At 30.7% G+C, this 18,223-nt stretch overlaps 2 protein-coding genes across 3 annotated transcripts in view; one reads left to right on the top strand and one right to left on the bottom strand.

Annotated features, from left to right (window-relative positions):
* Nucleotides 1–10,227, top strand: part of LOC107452739 (protein SSUH2 homolog) — a 42,927-nt gene extending 32,700 nt beyond the window's left edge. The window contains exons 7-12 of one of the 2 annotated variants that reach the window (XR_015431461.1): nucleotides 237–331; nucleotides 2,562–2,654; nucleotides 4,384–4,492; nucleotides 6,103–6,204; nucleotides 8,903–9,186; nucleotides 9,851–10,227. Coding sequence is in view for 1 of the 2 variants with exons in the window: in XM_043044983.3 (XP_042900917.1) it covers nucleotides 237–331; nucleotides 2,562–2,654; nucleotides 4,384–4,492; nucleotides 6,103–6,204; nucleotides 8,903–9,046 (543 nt within the window). In the remaining variant the exon portion in view is untranslated. Of the gene's footprint in view, nucleotides 1–236; nucleotides 332–2,561; nucleotides 2,655–4,383; nucleotides 4,493–6,102; nucleotides 6,205–8,902 lie in introns of both variants that reach the window. The other variant, XM_043044983.3, reaches the window with a different exon arrangement.
* Nucleotides 10,228–12,948: 2,721 nt separating this feature from the next.
* On the bottom strand, nucleotides 12,949–15,518 carry LOC107452758 (COMM domain-containing protein 4). The gene has a single exon (XM_016069331.4). It carries the CDS (start codon nucleotides 15,363–15,365, stop codon nucleotides 14,754–14,756), a length of 612 nt encoding a protein of 203 aa, XP_015924817.2. The 5' UTR covers nucleotides 15,366–15,518; the 3' UTR covers nucleotides 12,949–14,753.
* Nucleotides 15,519–18,223: the final 2,705 nt, after the last annotated feature.

Here is an 18,223-nt window from a genome sequence, read left to right as displayed (position 1 = left end):
TCAGCCTCGTGAAACATTTGTCACAATTTTTATAATTTCATCTAGACCGTATCAACTCTGAAAAAGCACTTTGCTTTGTCTTGAGATTCAAAAGTAAATAACCATAAAATCTAGACACCTACTTTCAGCAAAATAATTCCTAATATTGAAACGCTATCTTCTCTCTTTTATGAAAAGCAGCCCTTCTTTTAAAATGCTAAACGCCAATAGGTTAATGTGTTCATCTTCTTCAATAGGAGAGGTGTTCGCTGTGCCTAGGAGACGGAATAAAATTGTCTATGCAAGGACAGAGAGAAAGATGCTTCCGCTGTATAGGGACAGGTAGGAAAAAGTAAGTTGAATTGCTATTACATAAAAATAAAAAAATGCCTGCAAAAATAAACTAAATGAATTATATGAGCCAACAAATTGTTTAGAAATAGTGGTGGATAAAAATCTACTAAATTGAATTTATTAAATCAAGAATCACATCTAATAAACTACCACTTGAAAATATTTACTCGCTGTTCGCAGCAAGTTGGAATTTCTATGTATATAAATAAAGCTATTTTTGAGAGTTCTATATTGCATTAATTTCTTCAAACCATTTTAGTAACGACAATAATGCAAAAAAAATTAAAAATTTACTCGAATTATCTGTTTCTAATAATCTTGGCTTCGCCGGTGACCCCCGTGGCGCTACGAATACACTCACTGCCGATCACCGGTGACCCCCATGGTGCCACAAAATAAAATGTCTTATGACTCCAGCTCTAATTGAACTTTAATATCTGTGCACTTGCAGGGCTGTCAACAACTGCGTTTCTTGCAAAGTATTTTATAGAGTGTTAGGCAATTCCAAACTAAATCTTTATAATCTTTGGGATAGTATTTTCCCCCTAACAACCGAAATAGTTAATGGGTTAATACACGTATGAGCCTCATCATAGCAATTTTCCATTCTTTTAAACAATAATTATAGAATCCTACGATGATACGTATATATGTCTAAAAATAATAAAAATGTGGTAACTTATAAAAAAGCAAAATTCTTCTTAAAGTGATTAAAATTCGAAACACGTTCTAGAATTTTAGTTTAAGTTTGTTATTCGAATCAAAAGCAATAAAAAAAATTTTTTTGCTCCATATCATTGATAATGTAATACATGATGGTAGTTATGGATGCATAATTAAACAGAAAAATGAATAAAAAGGAATTTAGCTTGTACCAACTTCTAGATTTTTAGGAGTGAGTATCATGATTGAAAATCCTTTCATAAATATAGCTGTCAATTACTAAACATAGCAGCTATTCTGCAATGTTCCATGTGCAACAGTTTCAGTTGATTGATTTTTTCTTAAACTAGTACTACAGTACAGAAAAGAGTACTTAGGCAACAACAAAAAAAGTTAAGTAGAGAGGTTAGTTGCAAAAAACATATAGCCTCATTTTTAAGTGTTATTTAACCTATCAGTACCCTACTTCCTTTTTAAGGATTGCTCGTTCTTTTTTTTTTTTTAATCCTTTTTATAAATCTCTTATTTTGAATCTTAAAAAAAAATGAGGGGAGAAAAATTGACATTTAGAAATAATAGTATATGGTACAGAATATTCAATATTAAACCGACAGTTTTCAAAATTTTATCACTGGAAAAAGCAATTCTCGCAATAAATTCATGTGACAGAGCATACATTTTTTCCCCAGAGTGCTGAAATTTAGCTCAAAATATTTCCAACAGATAGCGCTGCAAATTTAAACATAAATGATTGCAAATTTAAATATAAATAATTGAAAAATCACATCACAATTTTCCGACACCTTTTCACGAATGAAAATCAAATTGTAATATTTTTGAAATATCCACCATCAGCCATAATCGGAGATTTTTTTTAAAAAAAACTTGCTTTATACCTTGTCACATAAGCTTATTGCCAGAATTGTTCTTTATGTTTTTTAAGCTTAAGCGTTTTCCTGCTATCAATTTTTAAAAACCACCAGTCTATAGTTTAAGCCATCATACCTTTTATCAACTTATTTAAAGTACAAATTATTTTATTGATTCTACAGGACATGTTAGAAATAATCCAACTCTTAAAAATATTATTTATTTTAATAAAAATCACATCTATACTAAAACTAATTACATTTATACTTAATTTCGATTTTTAAATTTATTAGAAATTAAATTTATGCTTCATTGCAAGTATTTGTTTAAAAAATTATTGTGTTTGATAAAATTTCAGGCTCAATTAAAATGTCAATTACATTAAAGTAAAATATATTGGTCGTTTATTAGATATTATTTTAATGTAAGTCGCATTCACTTTTAAAATGCTGACAACCGTAAGCTGAAAACGCTGACAACCTGTATTATTACAATAATTATTCTTACAGTAATTATTATTACAGTTCTGTAAGTCCTTTAATGCTAAAGCTAGTTGTTAGTAGTTGTTGTTGGCATATGCCTTTTAAGGCAGAGGGATGCGATTGTTCTTGTTTTCCCGCGGCGCCATCTATGGTCAAGAATTCGACAGTTGATAGTAGATATCTCTTTATACTTTGTCAAAACTTTATTTTTAGGTGTTGGAAATGCGGAGGCAATACATTAGCTATATGCATAGGCTGTAGTGGAACAGGACAAATTCGTTGCTTCATATCCTTAACAATCACGTGGTAAGCCTATTTTTTTTTTCTTCAAAATCATAATTTTTTTTTTAAATTTTAATAAGTTACCCCTCAAATTAGCATTAAAAAAGGAATTTTTTACAGACGTAAAACTTTACCATTCATATGAAATATATATTTTTAAATACAAACCTCTAAAAAGTTGTAGCATAACATAAGTTGTAGCATGTGTAACATAAGTATGAAAAAAATCGTTTAATTGGGCACTTGCACTTCAAGAAGAAGACCTCCTATACCCACACATTACGTCTGAGCCATATAATCTTTATCAGCAAAATGGCGTATTAAAGTTGAGCTAAGTTTCTCTACATAAGTTAGAATATTAATTAAAGATAAGTTAATTAAATACAGAACCATATCACACATCGAATTGGTTGAAATATAATTCTTTCTTGTCTACTTCTTTTACTCAACTTATATTTATTGTTTGTTGATGTATTTTATTGTAACCGTGATATAATTTTGTTTCGTGTACTTGGCAACTTCGATGCATAATTAGTTTCTTTATGTTCCACGTGGCTTCGTGGCCACGTGGTTTGTGTTAAGCCTCTATATAAATATGTTGTGAAAGAATTGAAATCTTTGAGAAAGATTCTTCGTGAAAGAATTTAGAATGTGTCACTTAAGAGAATCGATACTTGACGCGCTTGGCTTACTCGAAATAGAATGGAAAGACGGTTGCTAACGTAAAAAAATGCCACGCTTCAACAAATAATTAGGACCGAGGAGATATATAGAGATATCGCTATATAGAGAATATTTAGAATGTTCTTCGAAATTCCTATGAAAAATTTCGTTATAGGAAGCAATTAACTGTGAAGCAACTTCCTTGTAAGGGAGACTCAACTTATTTAATAATACATAATTATTATGTAATTATTATATGTAATTATTATATATAATTATTATATGTAATTATTATATGTAATTACTATATGTAATAATACATAATAATAAGCAGATTATGTATTATTACAATCACTATATCCAACAATACTCAAATATGCTAAAAAATATTTTTTTTCAAAGACTACAGGTCTATTGAACTATTATTTATTACAAATTTATTGCTAGATATACAGACATGGTTCACTACATTGGGGTGCGACTGGAAAATAACTGTATCCTATTTTAGATTTCAACATTTTTGATGTTTTATAGATAAATTATATATATATAAATTACATATATAAATATATATGTTATAATATATATTACAAAATATATATTATAAATATATGTAATGTATATTTTGATGTTATATATATAAATATATAAATTATATATATAAAATTTTTGATGTTATATAATATGTTGTTTTAATTTAAATTGGTAGTAAGGAGATATCCCGCACCTATTTACAGCAATTTTCCAATCTGAAAAACAATTAAAATTACATGCTATGGTTTACCCGGAGGTGGACACAAATTATATTTTTCGAATTAATCCTCTCCTGAGAGCATATTTTTTTACTTTCTTGCTTGCCAATGCCCGGTTGTCTCTCGAGCTTGGTCATTTTTTTCGAGTATGTATCAACAAGGAAATCATTGGTAGCTAAAACGGGAAAATATCACTACCTCTAATCACAAACATATAATAATTTTTCCCCACTATAATTAACAACAGCACTATAACTATAGCCACTATAGCTATACTATAACTAGAGCTAAAAAAAACAGCATTATTAATTTTGGTAACAATACGTATCATGCTTTAGGTCTAGCCATATAGACACAGATATCTTGGAGCCTCCAGACACTATAGCGATCTCAGAAAAATTGGAATATGCAAATGGACATTTGATCTTCCAAGACGAAAAACCATTGGTAATTTTGTATGAATTTTGCATTAAATATTTAGATGGACAACTTTTGAAATAATAGCGTAAAAAACAGAATTCGGCTATTTTGAATTTCATTTTAATTTGTAAACGTCGTTGAACAGCCGACCCAATTTTGTGGGTTTACGAACTATTAACGTTCAACTCAATAGACTCGTAATTTTTAATCCAATCCAGAAGATAAGGAAGCCCCTGGATAAAGTATTGGGAGAAATTTTCGTTCATAGAGGATTTTTTGATGGAACTAATCCGCATTTGCGTTACATGGAGAGGAAAACCACGAAAATTTGTTAGCCTGACGACAAAGTGACTCTATCCCAGGATCCGTCTACCACTGAGGATATTTTCACGTCAGCACTGTGATCGGTGCAAACCGTATGCGGAATTCGTATTGAACAGTCATAGCTGGGACTCGAACAGGGTTCACCTCATTGGAAGGCGAACGCTCTATTTCCTGAGCCATCACGGCTCTCCCGTAATGATTATGTTTAGTGTTTAGTTAAATAGTGAAACGAAAACTCGCAATTCCCCGTTAAGTTGCTAAATCTGGGTTAAAAACTGTAAAGGCGCATTCTTTACAGTGTCCATTTTCAGAAACACGCATTTTGAGCTGTGTCCATTTTCGTAGACGCCTATTTCGAGATGTGTCCATTTTCGTAAACATGCATAAAAAAAACGAAAGGAACAATGTAAATATATGCATTATAAGCATTTTTAATACTCTCCGGGCAATTAAGGCCGGGTTTGGGCTCATGTCCAAGAGCTCGTGGGTTCGATCCCCGCCGGCCGAAGACTCGCCGTGTATTAAATGGTGACTGATGCATGTTAAATCTGTAGAGTCGCAAAGTCCTCCATGTTACCATAATAAATCAATACCTCTGGGGGTACTGATCCGGGAGTATCCTTGTCCTCTGTATTGGTTCTAAATTACAAGGCTACGGAGTTGAACATTAGTAGTCGTAAACCCAAAAATTGAGTCGGCTGTTGAACGACTGATATATATCAAGGCAATTAGAATCTTAAAAAGTTTAAGTGATAGTAATAACTTTTTAAAAAGATTCTTTATTGCAGAGCTATAATTGTATATTTAATAATTTCTTGTTTTTTATATTTTTTAGAAATAAAGCATAAAATGAAGTTACTGGTCAATAAGAAAGTTTTTCCCAGCCTAAATCGTAAAATTTTAAATAACAATGACAAGTAATCAATGCACTGCTTATAATTAATAAATATGATTAACTATTTTTAGTCATTGCTTACTTTTTAGAGATTTTCATCAAAGATTTTTTATTTCATTTTTATTATTGTTATTATTATGATTAAAATGATATCGTGATATCAAAATTATAATTTAATATTTATAATTGAATAAATGATATATTCTTTTTAATTATTTTAAGTTTTTCCCCCCAATAGAATCTTTCTAAAAAGAAGGCATTATTTGCACCCATATTTATTATACTTTATTTCTTCAAACGCTGCATGCAAACTGATGTGGTGACATATTTTCCTATATTCTCATAATATACTAAGTTTAGCTATAACAAAATTGTTAATTTGAGTACATTAAAAGGATGATATTGCTATTCCTTTTAGATTCCAACTATAGTTTTTCCTGTTAGTAAACTGCAGGATATTGCCATCTCTCTTCTTGAGAAACACAGAGAATTATCCTCAACAGATAGAATATTAATGCAAGTAAGTTATTATTTTACAAAACAAAATGTTCTTTCACGTCTACCACATTTGGAACAATTAAATTTTATATGGTCTTTAATACATTACAAGACGCGTTTTTACTATAGAATCGGTTATGGAATGTCTCTAAAAGAACTAAGAATTCGAAAAATAAATTTAAAAACGGAAAAAAGAAATGCGTAGTACCCTTCTGCTGCTTAGGAAGCCAGTTGTGATATTCTCAGTATGTTTTAAAATTAGAAACAAACTTCGGCAACAGATGGTGCTACTGACTGAGAAAAACAATAAAACACATTCGAAGAACTAACACCGATGCAAATATTTCAGTTGGCAGATTTGAAATGCAGGAGAAAACATAGTCTATAAATTTACTAGTCAGCAGTACCATTTGTTGACAAACTTCCAAACATATTCAGTCTTCCTTATTTATTATTTTTTTTAAATCGTCGGTCATATTTGGAACTCCTAAATGAAATATCATATCTTATTTAATATCATAATCTTTTTAATTAAAATGTTATTATTTTTTTTTATGAACTTAGCCAGTGTCGTATATACAGAGGGTTAAACAGGGGTGGCAGTTCTTACGAATTGGTACACTTTTTAGATTGTCTCGAGATAGTATTTTAGATTGTCTTTCTTTGTTCCAAAATTCTGCAAAATGATACTAAATTCAATTACATATTCACACTAAAAATAAAAAAATTTAAAAAAATATTTTTCACTAAACAGAGGAAAAAAAAGCAACACAGCATTCTTTCTAAAATAATATGCATCTGAAAAATGCTGTAACATAACAATACGTTACATTACTCAAAGCTTAAAAGTCAGAATTATCTTAATTTTAACGAAGTGGATTGTAATATTCCTTCACGAATATTATGTGGTTGGTTCTCATAAATAACTATCACTTATATAGACAACACTGTTTATTATTAACATATGTAAAAATAATATAAAAAGAAAAGGTAAATTAGTGACATGATCTTATCTGACTTCGCAAGTCAGTCCCGAGAATGCTTCTCTCTCTTTCTGATTAATTACTTTTTCGGAGGTGAGTGTGCGAAGCGCCCTCTGGCGAAGATGTCCGCACACTACAGTGGATATTTTCTTATTTTACCTGCAATAAAAGTTTATAAAATTCCTCTATTTTAACATTTGTATATTTTTACATTTTAAACATTAACACATTAAGGACAGGCTAAAGAATGTAAAATTTTGCAAATGTGCAGTGAGCTAAAAAAGGACAACCCTGAATAACCTTTGATCTAATGATCGCATCTTTACGTTGTAGGACTCAATCTTTATTGTTCGAGGGGGTAACCTCAAATATACTAATTAGTTAGTGCAGACGATATTTTAAGTTACGAAATTCGACGCAAAAACGTACTTCCTCTGAATCTGGTCTTTGGGTAGACCACAATCTGGGAAATATGATCCCCATAGTTTGGTCAGGAAAACGATCCAAAGTTTGGAACCCTTAATAGTAAGGTTTCTGTTTGCGCATTTCACCATATCTAGAAAAGCGAACTGAATATGAAGATATTTTGAGAGTAAGAATTTTGAATCCGTCCAAAAAAAGCTATGTTTATTCAGAGAAAGTACATTTTTGTGTCTGATTTCGAAACTTAAAATATTATATGCGCTAATTAATTAGCATATTTAACCTCTCGAACCATTAAAATAGAGTCATAATGTAAAGATCCGATCATTAAATAAAAAGTTATTCAGAGTAGTGTGGGTTTTTTTTCGGCCTACTGTACACCATTATGTGCATAAAATTATCGTTTGACAAGGATAAATATCTTTTTAAAGGTTAAACCAACAATTCCATGTTGCACCTTCTTCTAGGAATGAATAAAAAGTGTTCAAAAGAATTCTTCTGGCGCGGCACTTTAGTGGCCTTACTTATTCCATTCGTAACGCTGTAACGGTTAATCATAATAGTGTGAACTATTTATACGTGAATTAGATTTTAGATATTTTGAGGTAGAGCAAAAAAACGTGAGCATTCAGCAAAGTGTTAAATTAAAGAGATTTTGCAACCCCACCCCGTCTGGTTCACATGTTTCGTTTTCCAAACTAGATTCATATAGTGCAAACGTGAAGTATTTACAGGATCTAAGTTGCGCAATGGTGATTTTCTTAAGAGGAAGTAAGAAATTAAACAAGCGGGGTTGTTGTTCTAGTAGAGCACTAGTAGAGCTACACAATGGGCTATTGGCGACGGTCTCGGAAACATCTTTGTGGATGATCTGAAGACATACCATCACAAGTTTGATCCTCTTCAGAGGGGGTGCCCCCCCCCCGGCTTCAGTAGCTCGACGACCTGCACGCGAAGTCGAGCACTTTACGGTAGAACAGTTTAACGAGGACCAATACCACACACCCTCGGTCCATACACAGACTAATCCAAGTGGTCACCCACACGCACAATGACCGCAGCCAGTGATGCTTGACTTAGGTGATCTGTTGGGAACCGTGTCTTAACGATCAGTCCACCGCGGAACTTAAACAAGCGGGGAGAGACGCAAAATCTCTCGAATATAGTAGAGTGAGCATAACTGCGAATATAAGTGCTAATATCAAAACAACCTTGCTCTCTTTCTTAACCTTTTATAACATAAAAGTTACATTTGAAATTAAATTAGTTTTATGAATACGCCATCTTTTAAATTTTTTTTTTCCTTCCTTGTAGCGACACGGAGTGTGGGTCATACCAGTATATTATGTGCAATATGAGTGGAAGGAGAAACAAAGAAGATATTATGTATTTGGAGTCAAAAACGATGTATATGCGCCACATTACCCAGAGTCATACTGCTGCTGTGTCATTTCATAAGATATGGGAATGAAGAAAAAAGTGAACAGAAATAATACCATTTTGAAGAAGGAAAGGGTCAAGAAATTTTATATTGCTTCATCGTTCTGTTATGGTTTTAACTAAAAAAAATGCAAATGATATGCAAGGCACTTTTACATGTCCATTAACCCCTTAACGCACAGATTTTTTGAAAAAAAACCGAACAAAAAAAAAATTTTTTTTTCTTTTCTGTAAAAAAACACACTTTAGAACATTGTCTTTTCTTCTGGTGGACAATTTTGATATACTGCGCTTTTGATCCGTGGAAAAGGCTATATTCAGAGATGCCAACTGCTCCGGACGCGCCAAAATAATTTTAAAAAAACGGGAAATAACTACAAAGTAAATTTTGTAAATATTTTACTATTTTTGCTTGCTTTTTAAAAGGTATAGCACGACATGGGTACTATAAAGTGGTGAGTTATATAAGCCTACGAAATATTTAGAAATAGTGGTGGATAAAAATCTGCTAAATTGAATTTATTAAACCAAGAATCACAATTGATAAACTACCACTTTAAAATATATATTTGCTGTCCGGAGCAAGATGGCACCTCTGTATATTTTATTCTTGAATAAATAAGTGTTATAGCTTACGTAAATGATAAATATCAATAAAACGATTTTTTCTTCTTAACTTTCACATTATTATTTTCAATTCTCGATTATATTCTAGTGTGAAAAATTATAGCAGCGTAAAATATAACGCCGCTCAAATTATCTCGAGTGTGCACAGTTTGGCCTGTTTAGCGCCCTCGAAGTAACTCGAGCTCACAAGATAAGGGGCTAATGATGTCACATGCAAAAGTTCCTGAATTTATTGTGCCAATTTTTTACACTAGCAGTGATTTTTTTTTTTCTTAGTAGTTTCCTGACATTTTTTTTTTTAAAATTCATTTTCTCAAACTCACTAAGACATCACTTGCTTTCGTTAAGTTTTGTTATGTTATGTGCAATAGATGCAAAAACAAATTCCTCTAACCTTATTTTGTGTGTTTTTTATATTTTATTCAATTGCACCATACTATTAGTGGATCAAAATTTGGTAAAATGCAAAAATAAAAGTAGTTTAACTGTCAAATAAAATCAGTGAATGTAAGTAGTTTGTTGTTGGCAACTAAACTGTTCAAACTGTATAAAGTATTAAATATTTGAACATATTATTGTTATCCTTTTCTTTTATCATTAAAATATTTTCATATTATCATAGCCTGATAGCCATAATATTAGAACCTGATAATGAATTTCCTAAAGCTTTTAAAAATTCTCTTACAATAAAAGGTAAAATAGACTTTTAGAAAATAATTTAGATGTTTGTCCATTTTCTTTTTCAGCTGATTGTTTTTAACAGTATAGCTGCAAAAATGTTTTATAGAAATCAATGTGACCATAATTTATTGATTATCAACTTGTGTTAAACGTGTTTCTAAGGAAACAAACAATTTATTTTTCTGTTTAATATAAATATACATAAATATAAAATATCGCCACTACAACAATATCTCGAGCAAATGTAGTATTACAAATTACACTAACTTAGAATAATCGGACAGGAATAACAAAATTATGTGTATACTTATTATTTTTAGCTTTCTTTTTAGAAGTACAAAAATTGCTCTAAACTTTGTATATTCAGTTACTTGAAACTTTTTACGATTTTACGTTACGTTCAGATTTTTGTCATTAATTGCTAAATATGACTCACTACAAAATTATGAACAAATAATTTTACATTTTTTCCCCATATGCGCAGTATTTTAAATACTCATATCTTGCAAATTTTCCCAAAATTTTTTTCAAATTTTAAAACAAAAATTTAGTAATTAATTTTAAATGGCTCTAAAAATTTTGTTTTATTTTACTGAATATTTTTAAAATTATAACAAAAAAAGGACATAAGAAATTTTTTTTGTTTATAAAAACATTCATATTTCCATAAGCATTTAAGCTAGATTTACGACACTTTATGCAGTTATTGCAAGTAACAACCAAAGTGATCTATACAGGTTACAAGTCTATTGCTTGATTTTCTAGCATAGGGTGTTCAAAAATACTTGTTTTCTTTTATAATTTATTGGCGGTGCCCCATACCTCTGAAAGCTATAAATATTATTGCAAAGTATGAAAAATCGCATGAACTAAGTACTTCTAAAGTTACAAAATAGTCCTTTAAGTATTTCTGAAGAAATTCAAAATAATATTAAAAAAATTCTAATCAAAAAGAAGCTCACAGAATGAAAGTGCAAAACAATACGTATTTTATGCAGTAATATAAATTTGAATTAAGTATTTTAATAAAAGAAAATTTATGATACTTTAACAAAAACCAAATAAAAAGAAACTTTTTATTGCGTTCAGAAGTTCCCGCATGTGGCTCGCAGGCCATAGGTTGCGTACCCTTATTTTAAGGTATCCCAATTTAAAAGAAAATTATAATTTTTGCTAAGCACATTAGGGTTGAATAAAATAAAAAATTTCCTTTTTTTACTAACTTGCAAATACAAAGTTATCAAAATGGCTAAAGTATCCAGGTAAAAAATCATAATTTTTTTTTAAAAAAAATTAGCAAATTATTGAAAACATAAACTTTTACGAAAAAGTTTGTGTTATTCAGTAGGGGATGTATAGACAATTGTGAATTTATCAGAATGATTGAAAACAAATATCTTTTGAACACAGTCTAAAAGATAGAATTTTGAAATATTTCCAAATTAAGTAATAAAAAACAGCGTTTCATTAGAAACATCTAAAAGTAAAAAATTAAAAGGATGCATGGCAATGTATGACCTCGTTTTTTTTCATAACTGGACAAAATAAGTTATAACTTGTTTAGAATGTTCCATTTGATGCTTGTCCACATTAAGCTTCAAGTGTACTGCTTTTAGATAATTTACTAGTTGATCATGGGAAAAATTTTAATTCTTTAATTAAGATAATAACTGAACTATAAAAATTTCTTGCCAAAAAACCAGAGAGGATATGGAAGGACTGAATATTTCAAATTATCCAAAAGATGATTACCAAATAAAATGATACTTATATAATTTGCAAGGTTGTGCCTCAAATCTAGAAGAAAAACAATGTCCCTGTGTTTTCCCTGTACATATTATACGCAAGATATTAAGAGAATACCTGCCAACATTGGAGAAATAAAATAGCGGAGATCTTACTAGCAACATTTTATAGGCTACGGGTGAAGTTATGGTACATAAACATTTAAGTCAAAAAGGGAAATTCAAATTTGGAAATAATTTAAACACATAAATTAAGAATTTATATATAACTCTTAATCTAAAGAATATTTTTTAAATCATTATTTATATTTACTAAAACTGTAAACACTTAACATACTGCAGCACCATCTGTTGAAGAAAAATAGAAATATATTTGCCATCAGCGGATATTTAATCCCAAACTTTTTTTTCAAATTTTTTTAACAAATACAGAGAAATTTGAGAATATACTGGTAACAAAAGACAATCGTAAAACACAGTCGCTAAACATACTTAAAACAAATCACGCTATTGTAAATTAGCCAGTTTAATACAGCTGAAATAACATCCTTAAATATCCCATTGCACTTTGAGTGGTCACTATTTTTTAAAAGACGAAAATAAGAAACAAAATTCCTTGTATTTTCCCAGTTTCTAAAGAAAAACTAAAAATTCCCAGCTATTTTAGGTGATTTTTAAATTCCTTGTTCTCCCTGTGGAATAAACAACTGTGTTTTAATTTCACTTCAAAATTAACACAAGCTTTCCGGACCAGCTGATATACTTAATGTATAACAATGAAAGTATTATTTCTTTGGAGCATTGAAGTTTAAAAAAAAGAGTAGGTTTTTCTTAAGTAATAATAGGGAGAAACAAAACTTCTATGTTGGTCAAAAAATAAACAAATTATATTTATTTATTAGTAATATTCATAAAAAAAAAGCACATCATTCAGACAATCAGAATAAAGTTGTGGAAAGTTAGCCTAGATTTGCAAGATTTCAAAATATTATACAAAATGTTGAGAGAAAAAAACAATAAGAACGCAAGTACCAGTTCTAGTTGTTCTTAAACAAAAAAACATAAAAATGAATTTTTAAAAAAATACACAGACTTGTAAATTTAAGTTGCAAATATATATACTTCAGAGATATTTAAAAAAATCCTTATTATGATTTCTAAAAAGGAATTTTTTTAAGCGTAAAACTTTATCAAGGGTGATCGTGTCACAGAGTGAAAAACACTGAAATCTTTTAAGTGCAAAAAACCATACATATCTCATTTCATTACATATCAAAATCATACATTTTTATATTTAACAAAATTTTTTTTTAATAAGATTTATAATTAAATTACTTACTAATGATGAATATCAAATTTTTATAGTAACTAATATTAGTTCTTACAGGAAATGCAATGTTGGATTTTCAAAATCACGTGAATATGAATTGTGAAATTGGATTTTAAAATCGTGTGACTGTATTAAATTAAAATCGCCTGCATACAAATTGTGATGAACGATTTTTAAACCAAATAAATACAAATTGCAATGTGTAACGTTTAAATTAGGTAAATACGAAAATCGATGATTGATATTCAAACCGTGTGAATATGAATCGTGATATTAGTGGATTCCGGCACAGTTTCAAATATTCAAAATGGCGAAAATCTGCCAAACCAAAAGAATCAATTGGCGAATTTCTGCCCATTGGAAGAAGAATCACGTGTATGTAAGTGTCTTAGCGAAAGTTTCAAAATTTGGATTTTAGATTGAGGAATTCTGTGATTATATCATCAGATTATAAATATTTCACCAGCTAAAGTGTAAGTACCAAGGGTCTTGAGAAAAGCGAAATTCCGCAATATTCCCATAAAATATCATATGCCCTGCTTTTAATTTTTTCACCCGGAAGGATAATACAAGAAACCCATAATTCCGGGTTATCCCCGGAGTACAATCACACCTGTGTTATTCTCTTTATATTCCTACTGATTTATTTTTAGCATTAATGCCCTCATACAATGGAAATCTCATCACTTTCCATAGACATGTAAGAAAGCTATAGGTACATTAGAAAAACAAAATAGCAATAGGTAAAATTCATAATAGTATAAAGTAAAAAATACAACAATTTAAAAAAATTATTATAAAACAATAACATGTAGCTACATGATGCATTGACTAAATCAAAACACAACATATAAAAATGGAAATGATGTAGTAAGCAAAAACATGATAGTTCCTGTATCATGAGTAACAACATCGTTAATGCCTGTTCTGCATCTTGACACTGATTCTCATAGTACTAAAACAATCCTTTGTTTAACTAACTTTAGATTTATTTAAGTAGTGTTTTGCTTAATTGTAATTATATTTATCTTACAAAAAATAGAGCATAAATTTGATTGTTAAACAAAGATAATGTTAACTTTTTAATAACAGAATAAAAAGTGAAATAAAATCACATTGTCAATCAATGAAATGGAGTATTTTGATTCATTCTCCATTGTTTCCGGTTAAAATTCAAAAGGCTTTAATCATTGTATGAATTCATCTTCTATTGAAGAAGCCATGATTTCTACACAAAAGTAAATGGTTTTCTAGTGAAAAATCATTATATTCAAAATACCAAGTCCACAGCTTTTCAAACAGTAATAAATAAATCTAACATTCATATAACTATACAATTCATTTACGAGGCAGCAGGTGTTAATTCGTTCATTATTGCATAAGCTTGTTTCAGTTCATGCAAAAGTAAATTGAATTTTTCAGGTGAAACATCAAATGTGCACAATTTGTTTTCGTTATTTTTATATTCATTGACTTTCATCATCATTCGAACGGAAGGAGAATTAACTTCATTTAAAACACTTGATGACATCACATAATCAACCTGCCAATTAATATCAGAAATCGATGTCAATTTAAATGATTCTTTCTTCAATTTTTCCTGCAGCTGGGCAAATTTATCGGAAAATACCTTACAAAGCGCAGCAGCGGATTCTTTGGGCAATCCAAGCTGCTGAAGCTCATTAGAAAGTGACTCTTCATCGACACCATGTTTGGCAGAACTAGTAAAGATAAAATGCAGAGCAGATATTGTAGCTTTTATATCGGAATTTTCATATTTAGCATCCGCTGTTAATTTTCGCACTTTGTCAAAGTCAATAGGACTTCCAAGTATCCCACTAATAACTTGAGAGCATAAAAGCTTCATTTTGACAGATGTAATCTTCGATAAAGTAGCAATTTCTGCAAGAACCCAATCTGGGCAATCAAGTTCTCCACAAAATCGAAATTTCATGCCTAAAATTTAAGCAAGACGATAACAGTTGTTTTGGAAGCAATTATCGTATAACAAAGTTTGAATAAAAATATTAATTTATTGTATTTGTATACAAAGCTAATTGTGGAACGACAACTCCTACTTTTTTGTTGTTTATTTTGACGTCTCCGGTTGCTTATCTTTGTCTCTCAAAGGGTGGTATAGCATCTCCTTCTTCAGGGTCATTCTCACTGCATGCATATAAACAATTCAAGGATTGTTTACAAGACAAGAGTTCATTGCCAAAACGCTCTTGCGAGTGTTAAAAAACTACAGGTAAGATGAACAGTCTTCGCAAGCACAAATCGAATCAACGTGTGATCGCATATGTGATTAACATGCGGTGAGAATACGTCATATGATTACCATGATGTATTGCTAGCTCATTCATAAATCGCATTCCCATGCTATCGCACATACGAATCACATAAAGTAAGAATGCTCCCTGAATAGCTATTCTAAAACTCTATGCGGTTCACGCGCTCGATCATCGTCTAGAGATGATGAACGTCTGATTGGGGAATTGTATTTTCTCGCGAAAATCTTACCTCTCTCTACAGTTATCGGAGGTACAGGAAGGTTTCGCGGGTCACCAATCTTACCACTCATCAATATTTCGCTTTCGTGCTTGCATCTCTAAGTATGCATCTGAGAAAATTTTTCACGCAGTGACAACAATACAAATTCTCTGACTTAAATTGTGAAAAACAAGTAAGAAATTGGTAGGTAAATTATCTTACTCGCGAAAACTTCCTTTTCAAATTCTTATTCGTCTCTTTACGCATGCGTAGCACTTCATGTTATGGCCCATTGCATTCTGCTCTATCGTGCTCTGGTTCAGGTTAAAATTAGGATTTGTGGATTGATAGCTTTTGTTTAAATGTGGAGCATATATGTTGTCGCCGGAATATCCTCAGGGATGTTTCCCAAATCATCGCCAATTAGCCCATAGTGCAGAGATTAGCATCTAGAGCGACGTTAATAAAAGTACCGTGTCATATGTTGAGCGATAACAGGTATGGGGCCACTTTTCCTGAATGCGGTTCGGGTACTTCCAATCACTGTCCAGAAAAAGGGAGAACACGATTGTCCAGTTTTCAGCAGTAAAATATTTTCCACCTATCAGCTTTTCAGTCTTCCTCAACGGTGATGAGGAGAGCGTGAAAAGCATGCAGTAACAATGGTCCATAAGATAAAATGTTTGCGCTTACTCGAACCATTGCGATTGCCGTAAAGAAAATTGAAGTACCTGATTGGAGAGTTTTTCGCGGGAAAATATTTTTCTCCAATCAGATTCTCAACGTCTTCAACAGCGATCGGGAATGCGTGAACCAAAAATAAGTGAAATGGTCCTTGAGAATCATCCATTACATGTATTTTCTGTTGTTGTTGTTCATTTACATCGCACTAGAGCTACACAATGAGCTATTAGTGACGGTCTGGGAAATATCCCTGAGTATGATCCGAAGACATGCCATCACAATTTTGATCCTCTGCAGAGGGCATGGCACCCCCGCTTCGATCTATTTTGTGAACATTTGCAAGTGCATCTAGACTCTGGAGGAACAGGATTCTGCTCTTTACTTTACAGAATGTTGAAAAAATCCACGAAGGGCCGGATTAAGCGTACGTGGGGCCCTAGGACATTAAATTTTTGGGTTGAAATAAAAAAAATAAGTTTCCTACTAAAAAGCTCAATTAATGGAGAAAAAGTACTTATTCATCTAAGAAAACCATAAAAATTAGCCTTATTATTATTGATGCCACTGTTGCTTAGTTAATTTCAGTAATTGATACTACTACTATTATGTTAATTGGTGATGCTAAATATACTACGATTAGTATCGAGATACCTCTGAGGAAATAGGGATTTTTCAGCCCACCAAAAGGGATATGTAAAGGAAATTATTGATTATGGTGATTTTTGACATTGAGCAATAGCATTATACCAAATGATATTGAATATTATTGTTTTTATTTTGAAGGTATGAACTTCTAAAAACGCGTTTTGCTTAATTTGAAAATATAGAGTTATCGGGAAGGGAAACAAATAATAAAAATAAATGAATTGTTTCAGCTTAATTAATTGTGTCGGTATATATATATTTCAGTTTTAAGCATGATTTCGTTATGCATGACTTAATGATTTATTTTTTCGCCTAGTACTAAGAACGGGTATTTAGCTAGTGATATAATTTTTCATAAAATCAGTGAATAAACATTTTAATAAATGAGCACAAACCAGTTTGAATTCAATAATAATAAAATATTAGAAACCTATAATATTTGGTACTGATTTCAACGGTAACTTTTTTCTTCCATCTTTAAAGTCAAAAGAGCTTGAAAGGTTTTTTAGATTATTATGTTACCACAAAATAAGAGTAGAAATGGGATAGCACAAATTATGGAAGACCAGAAAGCAACTTTTTGAGTATATTTCGAATACCAGAATCCGAAATAGAGCAGTCATTTACAAATTCGTTTTTATCATACTTATAATCTAATGGATGCATCCATCAACAATCTGGACAGAGTTTTTTTTTTTTTTTTTTTAAATTTGTAGAATATCAAGTTCTTTGAATTTGAAAAGGAAAAGAAACTTCTTGCCAGAAATAAAACCAATTTCTAATATTTAACTCGACAATTAACGCAGAACTTGTTTACTAAACATTCTTTTGAATATTATAATTTAGGATTATTAAATATAAGAGAATAAAACAGGTGTTTAAAGTTAGATTCAAAAACATTTACATTTTAACATCACACAAGAACAATAATCATACACTATTTTTGGAAAAAAGAAACGAAGTTTAGCTGTTATTATTTATTTAGGCTTT

The sequence above is a fragment of the Parasteatoda tepidariorum genome, chromosome 2 (genome assembly GCF_982258835.1).
Source record: "Parasteatoda tepidariorum strain Cologne lab strain chromosome 2, Ptep-v5.0, whole genome shotgun sequence".
Classification (NCBI taxonomy): Eukaryota; Metazoa; Arthropoda; class Arachnida; order Araneae; family Theridiidae; genus Parasteatoda; species Parasteatoda tepidariorum.
This window is presented reverse-complemented; position numbering and strand designations above follow the sequence as displayed.

Bases quoted from the DNA above. Each gene is read 5' to 3' on its own strand.
- LOC107452758 (XM_016069331.4), bottom strand. From the start codon at position 15,365: ATGAAATTTCGATTTTGTGGAGAACTTGATTGCCCAGATTGGGTTCTT.